This window comes from Gastrolobium bilobum, unplaced genomic scaffold (genome assembly GCF_033153095.1).
Source record: "Gastrolobium bilobum isolate Gb01-03AN ecotype WA unplaced genomic scaffold, APGP_CSIRO_Gbil_v1 utg1221, whole genome shotgun sequence".
Taxonomy (NCBI): Eukaryota; Viridiplantae; Streptophyta; class Magnoliopsida; order Fabales; family Fabaceae; genus Gastrolobium; species Gastrolobium bilobum.
In genome coordinates, this window is record NW_026897257.1 from 2976623 (window position 1) to 2993280 (window position 16658).

Consider the following 16658-nt stretch of genomic DNA (forward strand, 5'->3'; position numbering starts at 1 on the left):
ATATTAAAATATTTGAAATTTTTATCATTTTTTTATATTTGAGTATGTTTATAATTTTTTAATATAAATTATAAAATTACATATAATTACCGAGTCATGCGATTGAACCAGTGACCCAGTACCTCGACCGAGTCGATTTTAATAACATTGATCTCATGTTATATGAGATAATTTTTTTTAAAATACAAGAGAAATATTTGGAGATACTTTTTTTAGTACTCCCTTATATTATATTAAATTACTAGACAACAATCCATCAACTTGTATACATATCTCAGAGAATATCTATAAGTATCTTATAAAGTTAGAATGTTAGTCACTTACACAAAAAAATAAAAGTATATACAAATATGTATACAAATATACTTATATTTATAGTTTTTAAAATTGTTTTCTTAAAATCTGTATTTATAACCTCCGTATGAGAAAGCATTTTCTCCAACATCATGCAGGAGTTATACTATTTTGACAAAAGTTAAAAAAAAAAAAAAAAAAAAATCTCAAAATATATTATTTTTATAAACATTTGTTCTAATTTACATAATATATAGCATTGAAGCTTCAAAATTTGAAGAAGTATAGCTGAGTACGTTTGGGGCTTGTTTGTTTTTTATTGTTTTTATGTTCCATCTCCGTGGATCAATGTTCTTATAGGAACTCTGAATTAACAATATCTGTGGAGGAAATGTGATAGTATATCATTATAATAGACATAGAGTGAAAGCGAGTGTATATATGCATACAGTGATATATCCATAAGAACATGGGTTCAAGAAAATATGCTCGTGAAATTTAACCTTTTATTTATAAAGGAATTTATCTAATATTGGACAAAGTACTTTTTCCAAAGATCGGTGGACCTATTATGTGAGTCGAGTATATTTTGACGGTGGAAGTTATAGTTACAATTTATTTTATTTTTTACCATCTCTTACTATTAAATTATAATCGTTAATTTTCGTAAATCTAATTATTGTAATTTATTGGATCATATTTAATAATTAATTATTAATTTTCAATAAATTATACCCGTTAGATTGACGAAAATCTACAATTAAAATTTGGTAGTAAGAGATAGTGAGAAAAAGAGATAATAACTATAACTTCTCCCTATTTTGATAAGCTAAAACACAAAATAAAATAATTTTTGTTCTATTTTTTTTATCTAATTTTTTTGAAAAAATATTCTTCTTATTTATTTTTAGCTATAGAAAGACAAGAATACGATTAAATTGATTTTGTCTAGATGTTCTTATTTGTATAGATTTTAAACTCTTCATTTAAATCTCCACCGCAATCATCATTTGGCCATTTGGACGAGCTTCCAAAAAAAATTACTTTTTATGTCTTATTTATTTTAAAATATTTTTTACAAAAGCTAAAATTATTTATATTTTTAAAAAAATATTTTATTTATAAAAAAATATTTAACTTTTGACTTCTACTTTTTTAGAAACTAAAATTTTTAGCTTTCAAAAGAAGTAATTTTTAGATTTTTTTTTATGACTTATACTTTGTTAAAAAGCAGACATCCAAACATACTTTATCTTAGAAGTGTTTTTTTTTTTGGAAAAAAGCAATTTTTTGAGGAAAAAAGCTCATCCAAATGGGACCTTAAGTTGCCACATGGAGTTAGTGTTGCTTCCATAATCAAATTTTTAAATTTATTATCAAAATAAAATTCATCAAACACGTTTTTTTACATGTAAAATAATTTTGTTTGTGTTATCGAAAAAAAAAATTGTTTGAAATTAAATAATAATAAAAAACAAAATTTACAGTCCTTAGTAATCGTAATTGTTGAAATAATTAAATGTGATAAGTCTCACGTTGGTTGGTAATAGGCTAAATGAAGTGAGACCTGTGTTTTTGGTAAACAGTCGCCCGGGCCTGGTCACTGCGACCCCCTTTGTGAGGAGGCACCCATATGAATGGGAAGACTCATGAACTTAATGCCTTAAGGTTTTAGATTGAGATATGATGTTAGATTCACTTAACATGGTGGTATAATCTTAATCCATCGGTAATAATCACCCGCCACGAGCTCCCCTTGAACCTGCCTGAAAGTGGTAACAAAGCAAAACAATAGCATACACAAAACCTGTAACGCCTGACAACTTGTAAGGATCAATGACTGTCCTCACACACTAACACGAGACTTTTCAGCGTGTTTTGTCCTCACTCGCTAGTACCAATTAATTCTTATAAGTTATTCCCAACTGTACTGTCCCATATCAGCACAGTCTCTGGAATCCCTCTCTTTCGGGTGTCGATTCGATTCATTCATCCATGTAACCCCCGCTGGAAGCCTGTCAGGAGTCGCTCCTTGTCCGTGCCTCTTTGCACCGGCGATCACTCTTCGCCGTCGTCAGCGCTCGGGATGTTACATGCCCACCAGCTTCCGCGTAGGTCGTCCTCGAACCACACCGTACTGGAAGAGAGGACGGTCCCCACACACTAACGCCTGACAACTTGCAAGGATCAACGACTGTCCCCACACACTAACACGAGACTTTTCAGCTTGCTTTGTCCTCACTCACACACTTCCCAGGAAAACTTCCTAGTAGGTCACCTATCCCAAAATTGCCTCAAGTGAAGCACGCTTAACTATGAAGTTCTTCTGTTACGGACTACTGAAAAGTAAGTGCATCTTATTAGTATAGGTAGTACCAATTAATTCTTATAAGTTATTCCCAACTTTAGTGATAATTTGTCTATAGAGAATCACATGATTATTGGCTATCCATGGAATATGTAAACAATTATATTTATAGTATCTATTCTTACTACCAGAGTAAAATGATTTGATCTTTAAATTGAAAGAAGAGAATAACCATGTAAATTGGCAAGAAATTCTACTTAATAACTGGTTGGATGGGAAATTGGGTGTGAAAAAAAATTCAAATGAAACGAAATGTGAATTCATTCGAACAATAAAAAAATATATTACATTTTTAAAATTGATTCAAGATCGGAACCAATTTTTTTGAACTAGTTATTGAAAATTATTTTCATTTTTAGAAATTTGAAAAAGGGAATAACATCCATCTTTTTAAAGGATATAAACTTATATCCTTTTAGATCCTAACTGTTGATTTTCGTCCATCAACGATTATAATTTATTGGATTAAAATTATTAATTAATTAATAATAAATTTGGCCCAAAAGATTATAACCGTTGATGGACGAAAATCAACGGTTAGGATCTAAAACGATATAAACTTATATCCTTTGAAAGGATAGATGTTTTTTCCTTTGAAAAAACCGAATAAATTGAAACGCGAACCGAATCAAACCGCACATTATTTGTTTGAATAATTGAATCGATTTAAAAATCAAATCATTTTTTTTAAATCAAATCATTTTTTTTAACCGATTCAAGAACCGCACATCTTTCTAAAACCGTTTGAGTTTGTCCTAACTAAACCACATATTCAGTTCGTATATAAAACCGAACCCAATCGAATGGTGCACAGCACACACCTACTAAACCACCATTTCAATTGAGGCTTCACATGGAAGAGCCAAGTGCGCTTAAAGATCATAAAAGGACCCAAGGAAAAAAGAGATGCTTCATATTAATTTAGATGGCTCTAATTCCTTGTAGCTACCTAGGTATGAAACGAACCCATTTTACTACTTCTAGGTTCTAGCGTGGCATGCTAGCATGATTTTTTTTTTATTTTTTCACTTATTAATAGAAGAAAATTAATGACTAGTAGTAGTACTCAAAACCTTTCTTATGTCACACCAAAATAGCCATATAGACTGTCTTCTTCCTTCCCCATCACTATTCTTTCTTCTTTTTTCCATTTCAATTCCCCCTTTTTGTTTGTTTAGGGTTTGAGTCACTTTTGTGGTGCTTACATTGTTTAGACAAGTGATGAGTTGGACCCCATAAGCATTTGGTTTCTCTATACTACTATTCAAATTGCTAAGACTAGTTATCTGATTTGGGTAACTGATGAGTAGTTTTTTTATGCCCTTTTACATCTTTAATTAATCACAATTCAGTTACAGTGAATAGATAAAATCATGGATACACAATCCTTTTCAGAAGTACTAAATTCAAAATCTAGCACAAGAAAGAAGCAAGCTATTTATCTATTGCTGCTAAAGTTATATAGTTCAGAATGCTTTATGCTTTCAAATATAAATGTATGTTCTGAAGAACCAATTCACTCAAAAGCTTAAGTTATCTATTGGACGTGGCTACATTAATGTTTTATATTATACTCTAATACGCCTCCTCACAAGAGAGTCCATTGGACTTGAAAGGTGAATAATGCATCAGGCTCAGCTTACTTAGCCTAAGAAATTCTACAAAGAAAATGGGGAGAGGGACGAGCATCGAACCCAGGACACGAGGCTCTGATACCATGCAAAAAATCAATTCACCCAAAAACTTAAGTGGTTGGACGAGGTTACATTAATTATTTATATTATACTCTAACATATATAATAAAAATTGAAGCCTTTTGAGAGCATATCAAGGGAAACAGAAGCCAAACTACTTTCAGTATGGTCTTTACAATTTTTCATCAGTTCAGCTGTTTATGCCATTGTCCCAGATGCCATTTGACTCTTGGGAGTAACATCAGTCCTACTAGATTAACAAGCAAACAAATCAAAGATACTCTCTGCCTAAAATTTACATTACAGGATGCAAACAATTAGTACATGTATTACCTCTATAAATATAATTGTTATCTTCAAATCAGATTCCACCAGTTCACAATAAGGGCACGATTTTTCTAGTTGCAGTCCAACTGACCAGGATAAGTTAGAATCTCAAGTCTGAATAAGAGTACTATACCTCTCTGAATTTCCACCAAATGTAGTAAAATTTCATGCCATATGGAGAAAAAGTAAAACACGAGTGAGTTGATAGTTATATGTACTATAGTTTACTGAGTATTTAGTATATAATTTGGACTGAAATGATGTAAGAATTAAGAAGTGAATATATAATTGAGTAGTATTCCCGGCATTGAAAGTTGCTTTGTACTTAGAAGCCGGAACTGAGAACCTTACGATTCAAAGGATAGACATTGGTTGATGAACAAGATGCTGGAATGATATTCCAATATGTAAACTGGTATCTTGTCATTCTGATATGCATTTGTTGATGATTCCATTCAACCTTTGCCGATGGTTTCTAAAGTGAACCCCAGAATAAGCACAAGAGTTCAAACTTGCTTTATGCAAGTAACAGTCATATTTGGTACTCACACTGCACCTCACTTTGCTCCTCCATTATTCAGATTTCTAATTTTCCATATCGAGATCCGAATGCTGGCTTGTCTTGTGAACTTGTTTTTTTTTTTTATATCCAGGCTTGAAAAATAAAATTGACAAATATGCTAGTTTACTTTTTGGTATTTGAAGCAAACCGAATTATATGTGTACGTAGTTATCATATTCCTGTCAGAAACTGCAAATCTATGTTAATTTGTTGCAAGAATAACTACTCAGATATAATTATTGCCAGAACCCAAATTTATTCTACTTTCCAAGTTAACAGAATGTACTGTCTCCAGTTTCTTTTGTTTGTTCCAATTTTCCATATACAACATTAGCAGCATCATACTGTTTGGAGTATACTAGTGGAGTTCAACTTATAGATGATAAATAACACCCCCATCGCACTAACTATTTTGAAATTAAAATATTATTTTTGTCGTTAAAAAGGTTATGATATTTTCTTGACAAAAGGACCATGGAATAAAATTGCGAAAGATAGCTAAAATGAAGGGAGATATCAAGAACTTCTCTCAACATGGTTTTGTGAAGTTGATTATCCTTTTCCTTTTCATTCTGTTGTGCACTGGGATAAGCTTGTGGTGCTCCATAACAGATTATTGGATAAATGAGAAAAGAGTAACTGTTGTCCCAGAAGATGAACGATTGACTCAAAGGATGAGAATCTACTCATTTGATGTAAGTAAACCAAGTTAAAAGTTCACACCAAAAAACTATGAAGTTAAAAGTTAGACACTAAATCATTGGGCAAGAAGACATAAAAGTTTAAACCAATATGGTTGCTAGAAACTACTTGATTTCATTAATGGGAAATGGGAGTTTACAACGACCAAAAAAGGAATAAAAGCTAGCCAAAATAAAACAAGATCTTGAAATACATAAATCTGAAGAAATGGTCATAAATAATAAGAGTTAAGATGAAAATGTAATGAATGCAAATTGATTGAGTGCTTGCAAGTAGTCTGGTTTGGTGAATTGTGTACGTAGGGATTATCTCTAATGTGGTCTTGGTCACTGCATAATTAATCATTAGGATAATTATTACTTACTTAGGTAAGCTACTAGGATTGGCCTTGTATTGAAATTCGACTATTACAAAATTAAGCCCTTTGTGCTACTATATACATTATTTGAAAGGGGAAAAAAAGAAGAAGAAACTACTACGGTCGATTCTGATCAACATCAACAGCAGTAAATTTATGTTAATAATAGTAAATGATATCCATGATCCATCGCTTGGAAAGTTATAAATCGTTCACTTGGCCTAAACATAAATAATGCAGTGACAGAAGCTCTCAAGTAATTATATTTTCTCAATAGAATAGCATGCAAATGGAATGAGAAAAGGAAGTGATAGGAGAAAAAGAAAAGAAAAGATGCAAAACAAATAAAACTTGTAATAAGAACGAATGAGTTTTACATTATAAATGACCACACACATTATTGCAGCTAGCAAGTTTGGATCCAAACCTCAAGTAAATCACCACAACCAAACGAAGTAAGCATTAGATTAGATTAGATTACATTTGGAAAGGATCTTGGGAGAGAGGTAATAGGAATCAAGTGTTATACAGGCCTGAGTTATTTAAAAACCACTACTAATAGCAAGAATGGAATTTTAAAACAATGAAGAAGGGGTTTAAATTTCAAGATGCAAATTGGTGCTCGGAGTCAGTGACTCGTGAGGCATAGAATCTAGCAATGAAAGCAGAGGCTTTCCTATCAATACCAGGCTCAGCAACCCAACGTCCTCTGTCCTCATCACTTGCAAACATTCTTCTTCCACTGTCTTCGTAATAGTACTCATCATCCCTGCTTCCACTTGAGAAACAGGCCTTGAACATGCCACAAAATGAAGATTTCTTCCCTCCCATTTTCACTTCCCTCTTCTTCTGATGATAATGAAGATGATTTGTAAGAGTCACTCTAACACTCACAAATCCTCCTTCAGGTTTTTTCAAGGAAACTTGAGCTCTAAGCTAACCTTCAGGTGAGGTCTCTCTATGATGGTTGGTTGGTTGGTAGTAGCATGGAATAGCAGTGCTTATATTTATAGGGTACAGGAAAGTCACATGCACCAGCTCCTCATGAACCTGTTATACGGCCAAAAAGGACGGTCATGATTCCCTGAAATGATTAATAAGAATGGTTATGATGGATGTAAAACTTGGAAAAAAAGCACAAGCATTCTTGTCCTCTCCTTTTGAATTGACCCTCAGTAGTTCTTCTCTCTAGGGTGATACACCCAACATTGCTTTTCTTACTATCAAAACTTTGTTTCCCCACACAAAAGATGCCTTCTTTTTTCTTATATAAATAATGCCTACGGAATTAGATTAATGCCTCTAGTCCTAACTTTGTTGAATGTGTACGTGACTTTACCTCTGCCATCTCCACAACTATCTCCAATTATTTCTGTGGGCTTCTCTTCTTTTCTTTTTTCCTCTTTCTTGGAACCTGAGAGGAATAAGTACCTTCGACCACAAGGTAATACAGGTCTTTGTTGTTAGAAAGTTTGAACTGTTACATGGAATTTTCCACTGAATTAACTTAATATATTTTGAATTGAAAATGCATCACTAGTTTACTATTTTACAGTCATTCCATCCTACTTTGCCTATACCTAACTTATATATTACTTTTATTTGATTCTTTACCTTTTTCCCTTGTTGTAAAAAAGAACCTTTCTAGAGCCAAGACTTTTTTTTATGTTTTTTGTTTGGCACGTAAGACTTTTTTAATCTTATTGAAGGCATATATATATTTGATGGGTGTCTTAAAAATCAAAGTGCAAGAAGCCTTACTAACGCTTTTATGTTATTTTTATTTGTTAACCAAACAATTTTAAATGATAATATTTGAATAATGTGTATTAATAATGTATGTGAGGATCTCAAATATATCATTAGATAATAATTAATTGGTTGGTGTTGTAGTCAAACGAGAGTTGTGTACAGCCCTCCATCAACTCTCTGCTATTATTCTGTTCACACAGGATGTTTGGAATGGGGGGAAATAAATCTTGGCTATCTTTATTAGCTAGGAATGCAACTATGCCTAAGAAGCATTAAAAAATTGCTTATAATAATACATAAACCACTTGTTTGAACCATGTAAAGTTGGACCGCGTACTTTGTACCGTATTGATTTTATCAGAAAGGAGAAAGGGAAGATTTACAAGTAAAAGAAAATTCCAAAGCCAGCTTTTGAGGGGTTCCTTTTCATGCTTTACCAAGTATAGTATATGTATTTCTGGTTAGTATATGTGCATTCTTGTTAATCTTTATGCAGAGCTAGCTAGCCATAACCGTGTGTGGTGAAGGCTGATGATAATATCTTTCAATAAAGTGCCATCAAACAAACCTCCTTAGCTTGCTCTCCCAACAGAGTGCCATCAAGCTGTCTTAACTTTATGAGATCTTAATTCTTAAGGGATCCTAAACCTGAAGGGAAGTACAGTTGGTATATGTATATTTCGTACAAATACAAATTGAATTTGATCAAATACAAGGCACAATATCTTTACTCTTTTTGATTTTGGCCTCCTTCTCCTAATCATATGCTAAAGGTCTTGGTTGTAATCACAACTCATATTATTTGTTGCTCTTTATTAATCTGTGTGTGAAAAGGGAAAAGTTAGATACCATTATGCGTACAACTATATAATAATAATCCTTCAAAAATCCACTTGCGATTTGGTAATCTTCCCGCTAATAATTGATGGCAGAGGATTATGATTGATTATTTAAGATCGTCACTTTCCATCACCTATAAATTAAATCATGTAATGTAATGTTTAGTATTCATTAAAACACTGATTAAAATGTCTATGTGCTGTTCATGTGCCCGTAGATATCTATTTGTTCATTGGTTACTTGAGTTTTTTTATTTAAGGGCAGAGTTTTCCTGAATACATGTTCAATTCTTCTTCTTTTTTATCCTCTTTTAAGTAGTAATATCTTTCTCCCTAAAACAATAACTGTAACAACAACAAAATTAATATTAATACTGTTCCGGGTTCAAAACATAGGTTTAGTCAAGCATATCTAGGCTCATAATTAGAAGAGGTCACAAAACTAAGATCTATGTCCGGATAAGATCAACCGGCTTGACACTAATATGTATAGACAAAATTCATAGTAGGAGCCTGGAATATAGTTCTAGCCCACACTTTAGTGGCACACGTGGATCCTACCACGATCTTACTAATGGCACCACTATTAACTACCCACTACGATTATAACCATTTAATAAGACCATGACCATGTATAAAGATTCTATACAGGTGAATAAGAGATAGATTACTCACAAGATTAACCCTTTAATTTTCATACATAACAAATACAATTATTTGTTTATTATAACGAGATCGCTAAGTTCTAAGTAGTTGGGTAGAGTACTAAAGTCGTTCATCATTTGAGGGGTATAATTTCCACTTTGTTTTCTAGTTTATAATGATGGATGGAATGGACACACAACCACTGAAAATAAAATGCACCAAAACACTATTAACCCAAAACAAAAAAATTCTCAAAATAGGCCTACAACATTCAATGGTTATTAAAAAAAATATTATAGGGCCCAAAAATTTTGTGATAATCCATATAATTTCACAAGAGTTTTAATTAGATTTCTGAATTCAATTGATCTATTGTTAGAATACTGTTATAAACTTTAATTATGCTTTTAAGATTATTGTACCGAAAAAATAATGGCCCAATTGATTTTTTTTAAAATATTTGAACTATATCGAATATTTTAAAAATAATATACAGGACTTTAAATTAATTTAACCTTGTATATCCTAAAGTAAGAATTGTCATTCTTGTGGAATAGAGGCAGAAAATACAATCACTGCATTGCATATCAAATGCAAGCCAAAGCCCATTATTCACTTCTATTGAAATTCAAAGCTCTGAACACGACCAAAATTCTCAAGGCCCATTATTCTATAACAGCCTATTGGAAGTCTTGTGTGTCCATTGCGACTCATTAGAACCTTTAATGACTTGGATTTGTTTCTTGATGCGAAATTCGGGCTACATATCTCTTAATTTTTAAATCCACAATAATATTAAAGCCCAAATGCTTTTTTGTCCTTAGAAATTTAATATCCAGTCATTAGATACTTTAAATATATTCTTGTATCGTTAATGGTTGTAACTTGTAGCCAAAAAATAACTAATTATGATTAAATTCAAGTTAATTGTATTGTGTGTGTGTGTGTGTGTATAGACTAAAAGAATTAATTGATTGAACATCCAATTCAACTAATTAAAAATTAAAAGTATCGTGTAAAGTCATCAAGAAAAAAAAAAACATGTAAAGAGACAAACATGATTTTTTAGGTAGCATACCAGGATATATGAAATTCCATCAAGAAGTAGAACTCACGCTTATTAATAAAAAAATTGCTGGTAGCGAAGAATTGAAAGTTTTACAAGTAACATATTTCAAGTTCTACCAACCAAACCGACCTTTTTTTCAAAGATTTCATTTTTCTTCCCGCTGAGCTCTCAAGGGATTGCTTGGTGCAGGGATCAAACCCTGCTTCAAGCAGTTTCTTGAAAAATCTTTGGGGGCCAGAGGATAAGCCAAAAAATCTTCGATTGGGGGATTAGTCTCGTCCTTTCTCTGGTTGCGAAGCTTAGTGCACCCACTGTTACAATGAGGGGCTAGCCCAAACAGGCCGTACCCCGAGGGCATGGTGCCCGGAGAAGGTTGAATGAGAATACCTCCTAACAATGTACCAAAAAAAAATAAATGGCAGAGCCATCATGTACAAAAAAATAAAATAAAAATGGAAGACCCGTCCAATGTGATTCGTTAAGAAACTTAATTGAACTTGCTAAAATTTCATAATACGATTGGGTGGTAGAGCAACGTGTGTAATGGGTAAGTCTGAGAGTCATGAGATCAAACACATGATTCAAAATCTCAAATCACCGTCACATCACATCTCACTAATTATTTTAGTATTTTTGTTAAGAACATCACATGTAATTTTTGTTTAAATATAAAAATAATTATACAATACACTGTATAGTAACAAGTTTGTAATAAAATATTAAAATATGGCCAAATTGTGGGCCGAGTGAGACAAAATAAGAAAGAAGGAAGCTTCGTTTGTTGCCCACCCATTTGATTCATCGCCTTTTCTTCAATAATTAGTAACGTTTCTCATGTTATTTTCTTTTGGATAGGATATTATCACAACTAAATAATGTTATTATCAATGTTACTATCATATTTTAATCGTTTATTTTCGTCAATCAACGGTTATCATTTATCAAATCAAACTCATTAATTAATTATTAATTCGTAATAAATGATAACCGTTGATTGGCGGAAATCAACGGTTAAGATGTGGTAGTAACATTGGTAGTAACATTATTTGGTTGTTACAATATCCTATCCCATTTTCTATTTACGGATAAAAGTATATGATAAGTACATGGTGTTCATGTGAAATCATATAAATAAATAAAAAATATAAGTTTCATATATTATTATATATATATATATATATATATATATAAATAAATAAAGGAAAAAATATTTTTTCTTTTAAATAATATAATTTTTATATCATTTCATTTTCACAAAAAGGTGAGATTCGCATCTTTATTTTTTTTTGTTCACTCTTTCTTTCTCATAATCTCTCTCTTTCTCTCGTTTAAAATCACACAATTTTACTTTCTTTAAAATTACAGATATTTTTTTTCGTATATAAGAAATAAAACTATTTCTTATACCATAATAATCATTAATTTCTTATTAAATTAATGCGAACGTCATTGTCATCGTCATTAATATCATCATCCCCATGTGCTTTATTTTAATCTCATTTGCGTAGACATTCACATGCCTTACGTACGGATCACTTTCAGTTTTTTCGTGGACCGCATTTTCCTTTACCGTTCACATTCATTGTTGCTCTTGTTCTTCCTCCTTCTCAATCTCACCTAACGTCTTTCCCTTTTCGTCGTTTCTCCGACAAGTTCTTCCTTGATTGCATCGAACGCTCTTATGGAGGAAGTTAACGGTATTGTCTATATCTCACTTTCATTGCCATTTGTGGGTTCTGACTTCTGATTTTATTTCAACCACTTAATTTAATTTTCCCTGATTCCAAGGTTTCATTTTCATTTTCTATTTTTTGGATTTTTATGACTTTGGGGGTTTTCTCGCTTACCCTTTTCATTGGTTTGCACTCTGCATTAATTTTAAAGCACAAGTCCTAATAAGTCTGAAAAAAGATCTTTGCTTTTTGGAATTGTTCTGCAACAGCCAACAGAACATGTTAGGCTGTATATAGATAGGTCTTATTTGGAAATCGTTGAGGATGATTCTGCTGAACAAATATTGTGTAGAAAACAATGTTCAATATACTTCGTTGTGTTAATTTATGTATTATTTTCCTTCTTTATTATTCCAGTGGTGGAAACTAAGGATGGAACTGTTTCAGTAGCTTCTGCGTTTGCTGGTCACCAGGAAGGTAATGCTTCTGCATATTTTCAGCTTTCTTGTTTTACGCTTTTTTTGTTTAGGTATCCATGGCTGACTTATTGAGACATTGAGATTTGAGGCCCTCTCCTCTTTCATGATATTCTGCTGTGGTTAGGCCTGCCTTAGTTATTTCTAAGAATTTTTCTTATCATATCATTTCATTAAGTAGAAAAATGAGTTTATGATTCATATTGGTAAACATTGGCTTGATGAGCAAATTATGTATCCAATCTTTCAAAGCACATATATGTATATGGTTTTATTTTTTTAAATGAAAAGCAACTATTTGGAGTTTTTTGTTTTGCCTGATCGATGTTGTACTGGCCTCTTATTACTTTTCTTCTGGTGTTGCCATTGCTAAATAGCTGTGCAGGATAGAGACCACAAATTTTTAAGAAAAGCAGTTGAAGAAGCATACAAAGGGGTAGATTGTGGAGATGGTGGCCCTTTTGGTGCTGTTATAGTTTGTAGTGATGAAGTAGTTGCTAGTTGTCACAACATGGTTCTGAGTAACACAGACCCAACTGCTCATGCAGAGGTGACAGCAATAAGAGAGGTCAGATTATAAATAACCAAATGATTTCCTTGTATGGCAGGAAAATGCATCTTTTCTCTTGTTAAATATCGGTATTGAATTCGTGTTTTTCTGACTGAATTAGCATTCATCACTCACTGCACAATATGGTGTCCTCTCAAATTTGATTATTGATTCTTCGAATCCAATGCTTATTAATTTCTTGTAAATGTTTGGAAGGGGATATCCATAGTCACATAGAATTATTTTTCAAGGTTTTCCAAACAACTCTATATAGAGGAATCCAGTTTGTAGGTGGCTATTTTATGATGTTGACTCAAGAGATCTACTGATTATGAATCTGCAAGCATTGATTTCACATGACTAAAGGATTTAAAGCATCAACATAACAGACACTGCTTCTAAAGATACCACTCAAACTTTATCATGTCTATTAGTTTTAGCTTAATGTGGGCAACTGTTAAACCACTCATTAGTATCATTTTTTATGTACAAACATGCCTGTTTTCTCTATTCCCGCGAATGCAGTATGTAAAATGGCCAAATTTTATTTTACAGTGGTCAAATAAGGGTCTTGAACTTATGTTCAGTTCCGTCGGTGCAAGAAAAATAAAATGGGGTTCCTGTGGTTTCAGTGAACACCTGCTGGAAAGTGGCTAGATCTCTGTTAATATTTGTTGTTGAATTTGTTAGGTATGCTACTGAAAGATTTGACAAGATTTTACGTTATACTTATACTTATGATTTGAGGCTATGCACGCTTCAGGGTACTGTTGTCTCTTTAAATACTTATATCTAGATGATGAATCAGATGAAAATGCTGCATCATGCTGAAGAATTTAAATAAATAAATAAATAGTTCTGCCAGAATTTACATATTGTTGCCTCACTTTTTGAACAACAGCTTAATGATTAGTCATCATTTTGATACCTAGAATCACTCCATCTCGTTTTTAGAAAGGCCAGCTGAGACTTTATAAGCTCTTAAATTCCAAAAGAACTAAAAACTGATTGTTTTACTTTGTGTCCCTTTTTCAAATACTTTAGATGTAGCAAACTTTATGTAATGGAAAATAAAAACAAAAAATGATTAACGCAGTGCTTTCAATTTACAGGCTTGTAAGAAGCTTAAGCAGATAGAACTTTCAGATTGTGAAATATATGCTTCTTGTGAACCTTGCCCCATGTGCTTTGGTGCAATTCACCTTTCTCGAATCAAGGTTGGAATGGCCTGCTTTTCCTATGTTTCTCTTTTACACCAACTTTATCCTGTTTTGAGCAATAACTTGTTACAATATTCTTTTCAAACAGAGGTTGGTTTATGGAGCAAAGGCTGAGGCGGCAATTGCTATTGGGTTTGATGATTTTATTGCAGATGCATTGCGAGGTACTGGATTCTATCAGAAAGCACAGTTAGAGATTAAAAGAGCTGATGGTAATGAGGCCATCATTGCTGAAGAAGTTTTTCAGAAAACAAAGGAAAAATTCCAAATGTATTAGACCTGTCATTTATTTTTCACACCTGATGACAATTGGCTATTCAGGATTGGCTTCGTTTAAATTATTGAAATTTGTTGATAAATAGATTGAGCTCATTTGAGTGTAACAAAGTTATATGCTACAATTCAGATTGCATCAGATAGTGACTATCTGGTTGTCAACCGGTTCTTATATACATTGGAATTGCATCAATTGATGTATAACTGCATGGGTACTAGAATTTGCTACCTTACAATTTGGCTCTGCTGGTAAAGGAGAATATGCTACACTGCAAAGATTTTTTATTTTTTATTTTTAGTGCCTAACAATTTAACATATATATATATATATATATATATATATATATATATATATATATATATATATATATATATATATATATATATATAAGGTTAGGAAAGACCAACTCAAACAAGGGGGAGGAAGTTTTGACTAATAAATATACAAACTACAAACAATCATTGACACATTTTCACCTATAGCTATAGGGATTAGATGGATCGCATCCTGTGATCGGAGTGTTACATTGGCCATTATTTTCTTGCCAATCGCTTCATAGTTTGTTCGTACTCTTGCTATTACCGTACTTCCCTCCTTCCTTTCAATGTTAACAGAAAAATATTGTGGCTATATAATTTATGGAAAAGTTCAAAAACCCTGGTGTGGTATTGCTTTGAATTAATTACATTATATATTTTTTTAAGGATTCGTATTTTCTACCGTCAATGTAGATAACTTATCTACATTGAGTCCAAAATGACGTCGTTTTGAGGTGGAAATGGTATTTTTATAATTATAATTTGTTTTAGGGTTATAATAGTCTTTTTTATTATAATTTTTAATTTTTCAACCCAAAACGACGTCGTTTTGGGAGCGAGTGTAGATAAGTTATCTACATTCACTATAAAAACATTAAAGCTTTTTTTTTAATCACTTAATTTTCTGTAATTTTTTCTATTCACACCCTTCCTTAACACTATTAGAAAATTAACTAAGTATATATATTCTTTTTTTTTTGGAGTTACCCAACCCTAATTATCTCTTTGAGACGAGTTGGCTCCCTCCGGTATCCCCACGAGCTTCGACTCTTTGAGCTGGCTATGGGACTAATCCGGAGTGCGGGGGAACAGTGATGGTTAAAGGTTCAGCCCCCTCCACAAGTATATATATTCTACTATTCTTAGAAGAAAATAAAGTGATAAAAAAGAAAAGAAAAATAAGATCAAATATTATGAAAAATTAGAACACTTCATCAAAAACAAAAAAAATATAGTAAAAAAAATCAAATATGTCTAAATAAATAAATATAAATATATATATATATAAAGAAAAAAGAATAAGAAAAAAATTGAAGAAAAAGAAATCACAGTTGTGAATTTTCAATATATTTTCTTTTTTTTTGGTCCTTGGTCTATTTATTCTTTTTATTTAGATAAGTTTGATCTTTTTTATATATCCATTTTATTCTCTCTTTTCTTTTTAATTTTCTTTTACGAAAATATTTAGTAGATGGGATGGCACAAGACTAAAAAAAAAATCGAGAATAAAATATCCGAAAAATAAAAATAGAAAAAAGAAAAAAATATCTAAATAAAAAAATTAAATAGACCAAGGACAAAAAATAAAAGAAAATATAAAACTAAACATACTAAAATCTCATAACTGTGATTTCTTTTTATTTTATTTTTTATCTTAAATTTTTCTTCTAGTTTTTAGTTTTTAGTTTTTTTTATTTGGACTATTTTTATTTTTTTAAATTTTAATGTTTTGTGTAAGTGTTGTGATTTTTATTATAATTAGTCTTATTTTTTCTTCTATTTTTTTGTGTGGATAAATCACAAGTATCTTCCAC

At 31.8% G+C, this 16658-nt stretch overlaps 2 protein-coding genes across 3 annotated transcripts; one reads left to right on the forward strand and one right to left on the reverse strand.

The window, feature by feature from the left end:
* Window positions 1-6908: 6908 nt before the first annotated feature.
* Window positions 6909-7136, reverse strand: LOC133305318 (uncharacterized). The gene has a single exon (XM_061505493.1). The coding sequence runs from the start codon at window positions 7134-7136 to the stop codon at window positions 6909-6911; it is 228 nt and encodes a 75-aa protein (XP_061361477.1).
* Window positions 7137-12126: 4990 nt separating this feature from the next.
* Window positions 12127-14934, forward strand: LOC133305475 (guanosine deaminase-like). 2 transcript variants are annotated; one of them, XM_061505708.1, is made up of 5 exons: window positions 12127-12307; window positions 12701-12760; window positions 13209-13327; window positions 14422-14526; window positions 14618-14934. In XM_061505708.1, exons 1-5 carry the CDS (start codon window positions 12292-12294, stop codon window positions 14804-14806), a joined length of 489 nt encoding a protein of 162 aa, XP_061361692.1. In that variant the 5' UTR covers window positions 12127-12291; the 3' UTR covers window positions 14807-14934. The 2 variants fall into 2 exon arrangements, with proteins under 2 accessions (XP_061361692.1, XP_061361691.1); XM_061505707.1 differs by having other exon boundaries at window positions 12128-12307; window positions 13137-13327.
* Window positions 14935-16658: the final 1724 nt, after the last annotated feature.

Excerpts from the sequence above, each read along its gene's own strand:
- LOC133305318 (XM_061505493.1), bottom strand. The coding sequence starts at position 7,136 with ATGGGAGGGAAGAAATCTTCATTTTGTGGCATGTTCAAGGCCTGTTTC.
- LOC133305475 (XM_061505707.1), top strand. Across the intron at positions 12,761-13,136 it reads GTTTGCTGGTCACCAGGAAG|CTGTGCAGGATAGAGACCAC; the intron begins GTAATGCTTCTG and ends ATTGCTAAATAG. Across the intron at positions 14,527-14,617 it reads TTCACCTTTCTCGAATCAAG|AGGTTGGTTTATGGAGCAAA; the intron begins GTTGGAATGGCC and ends CTTTTCAAACAG.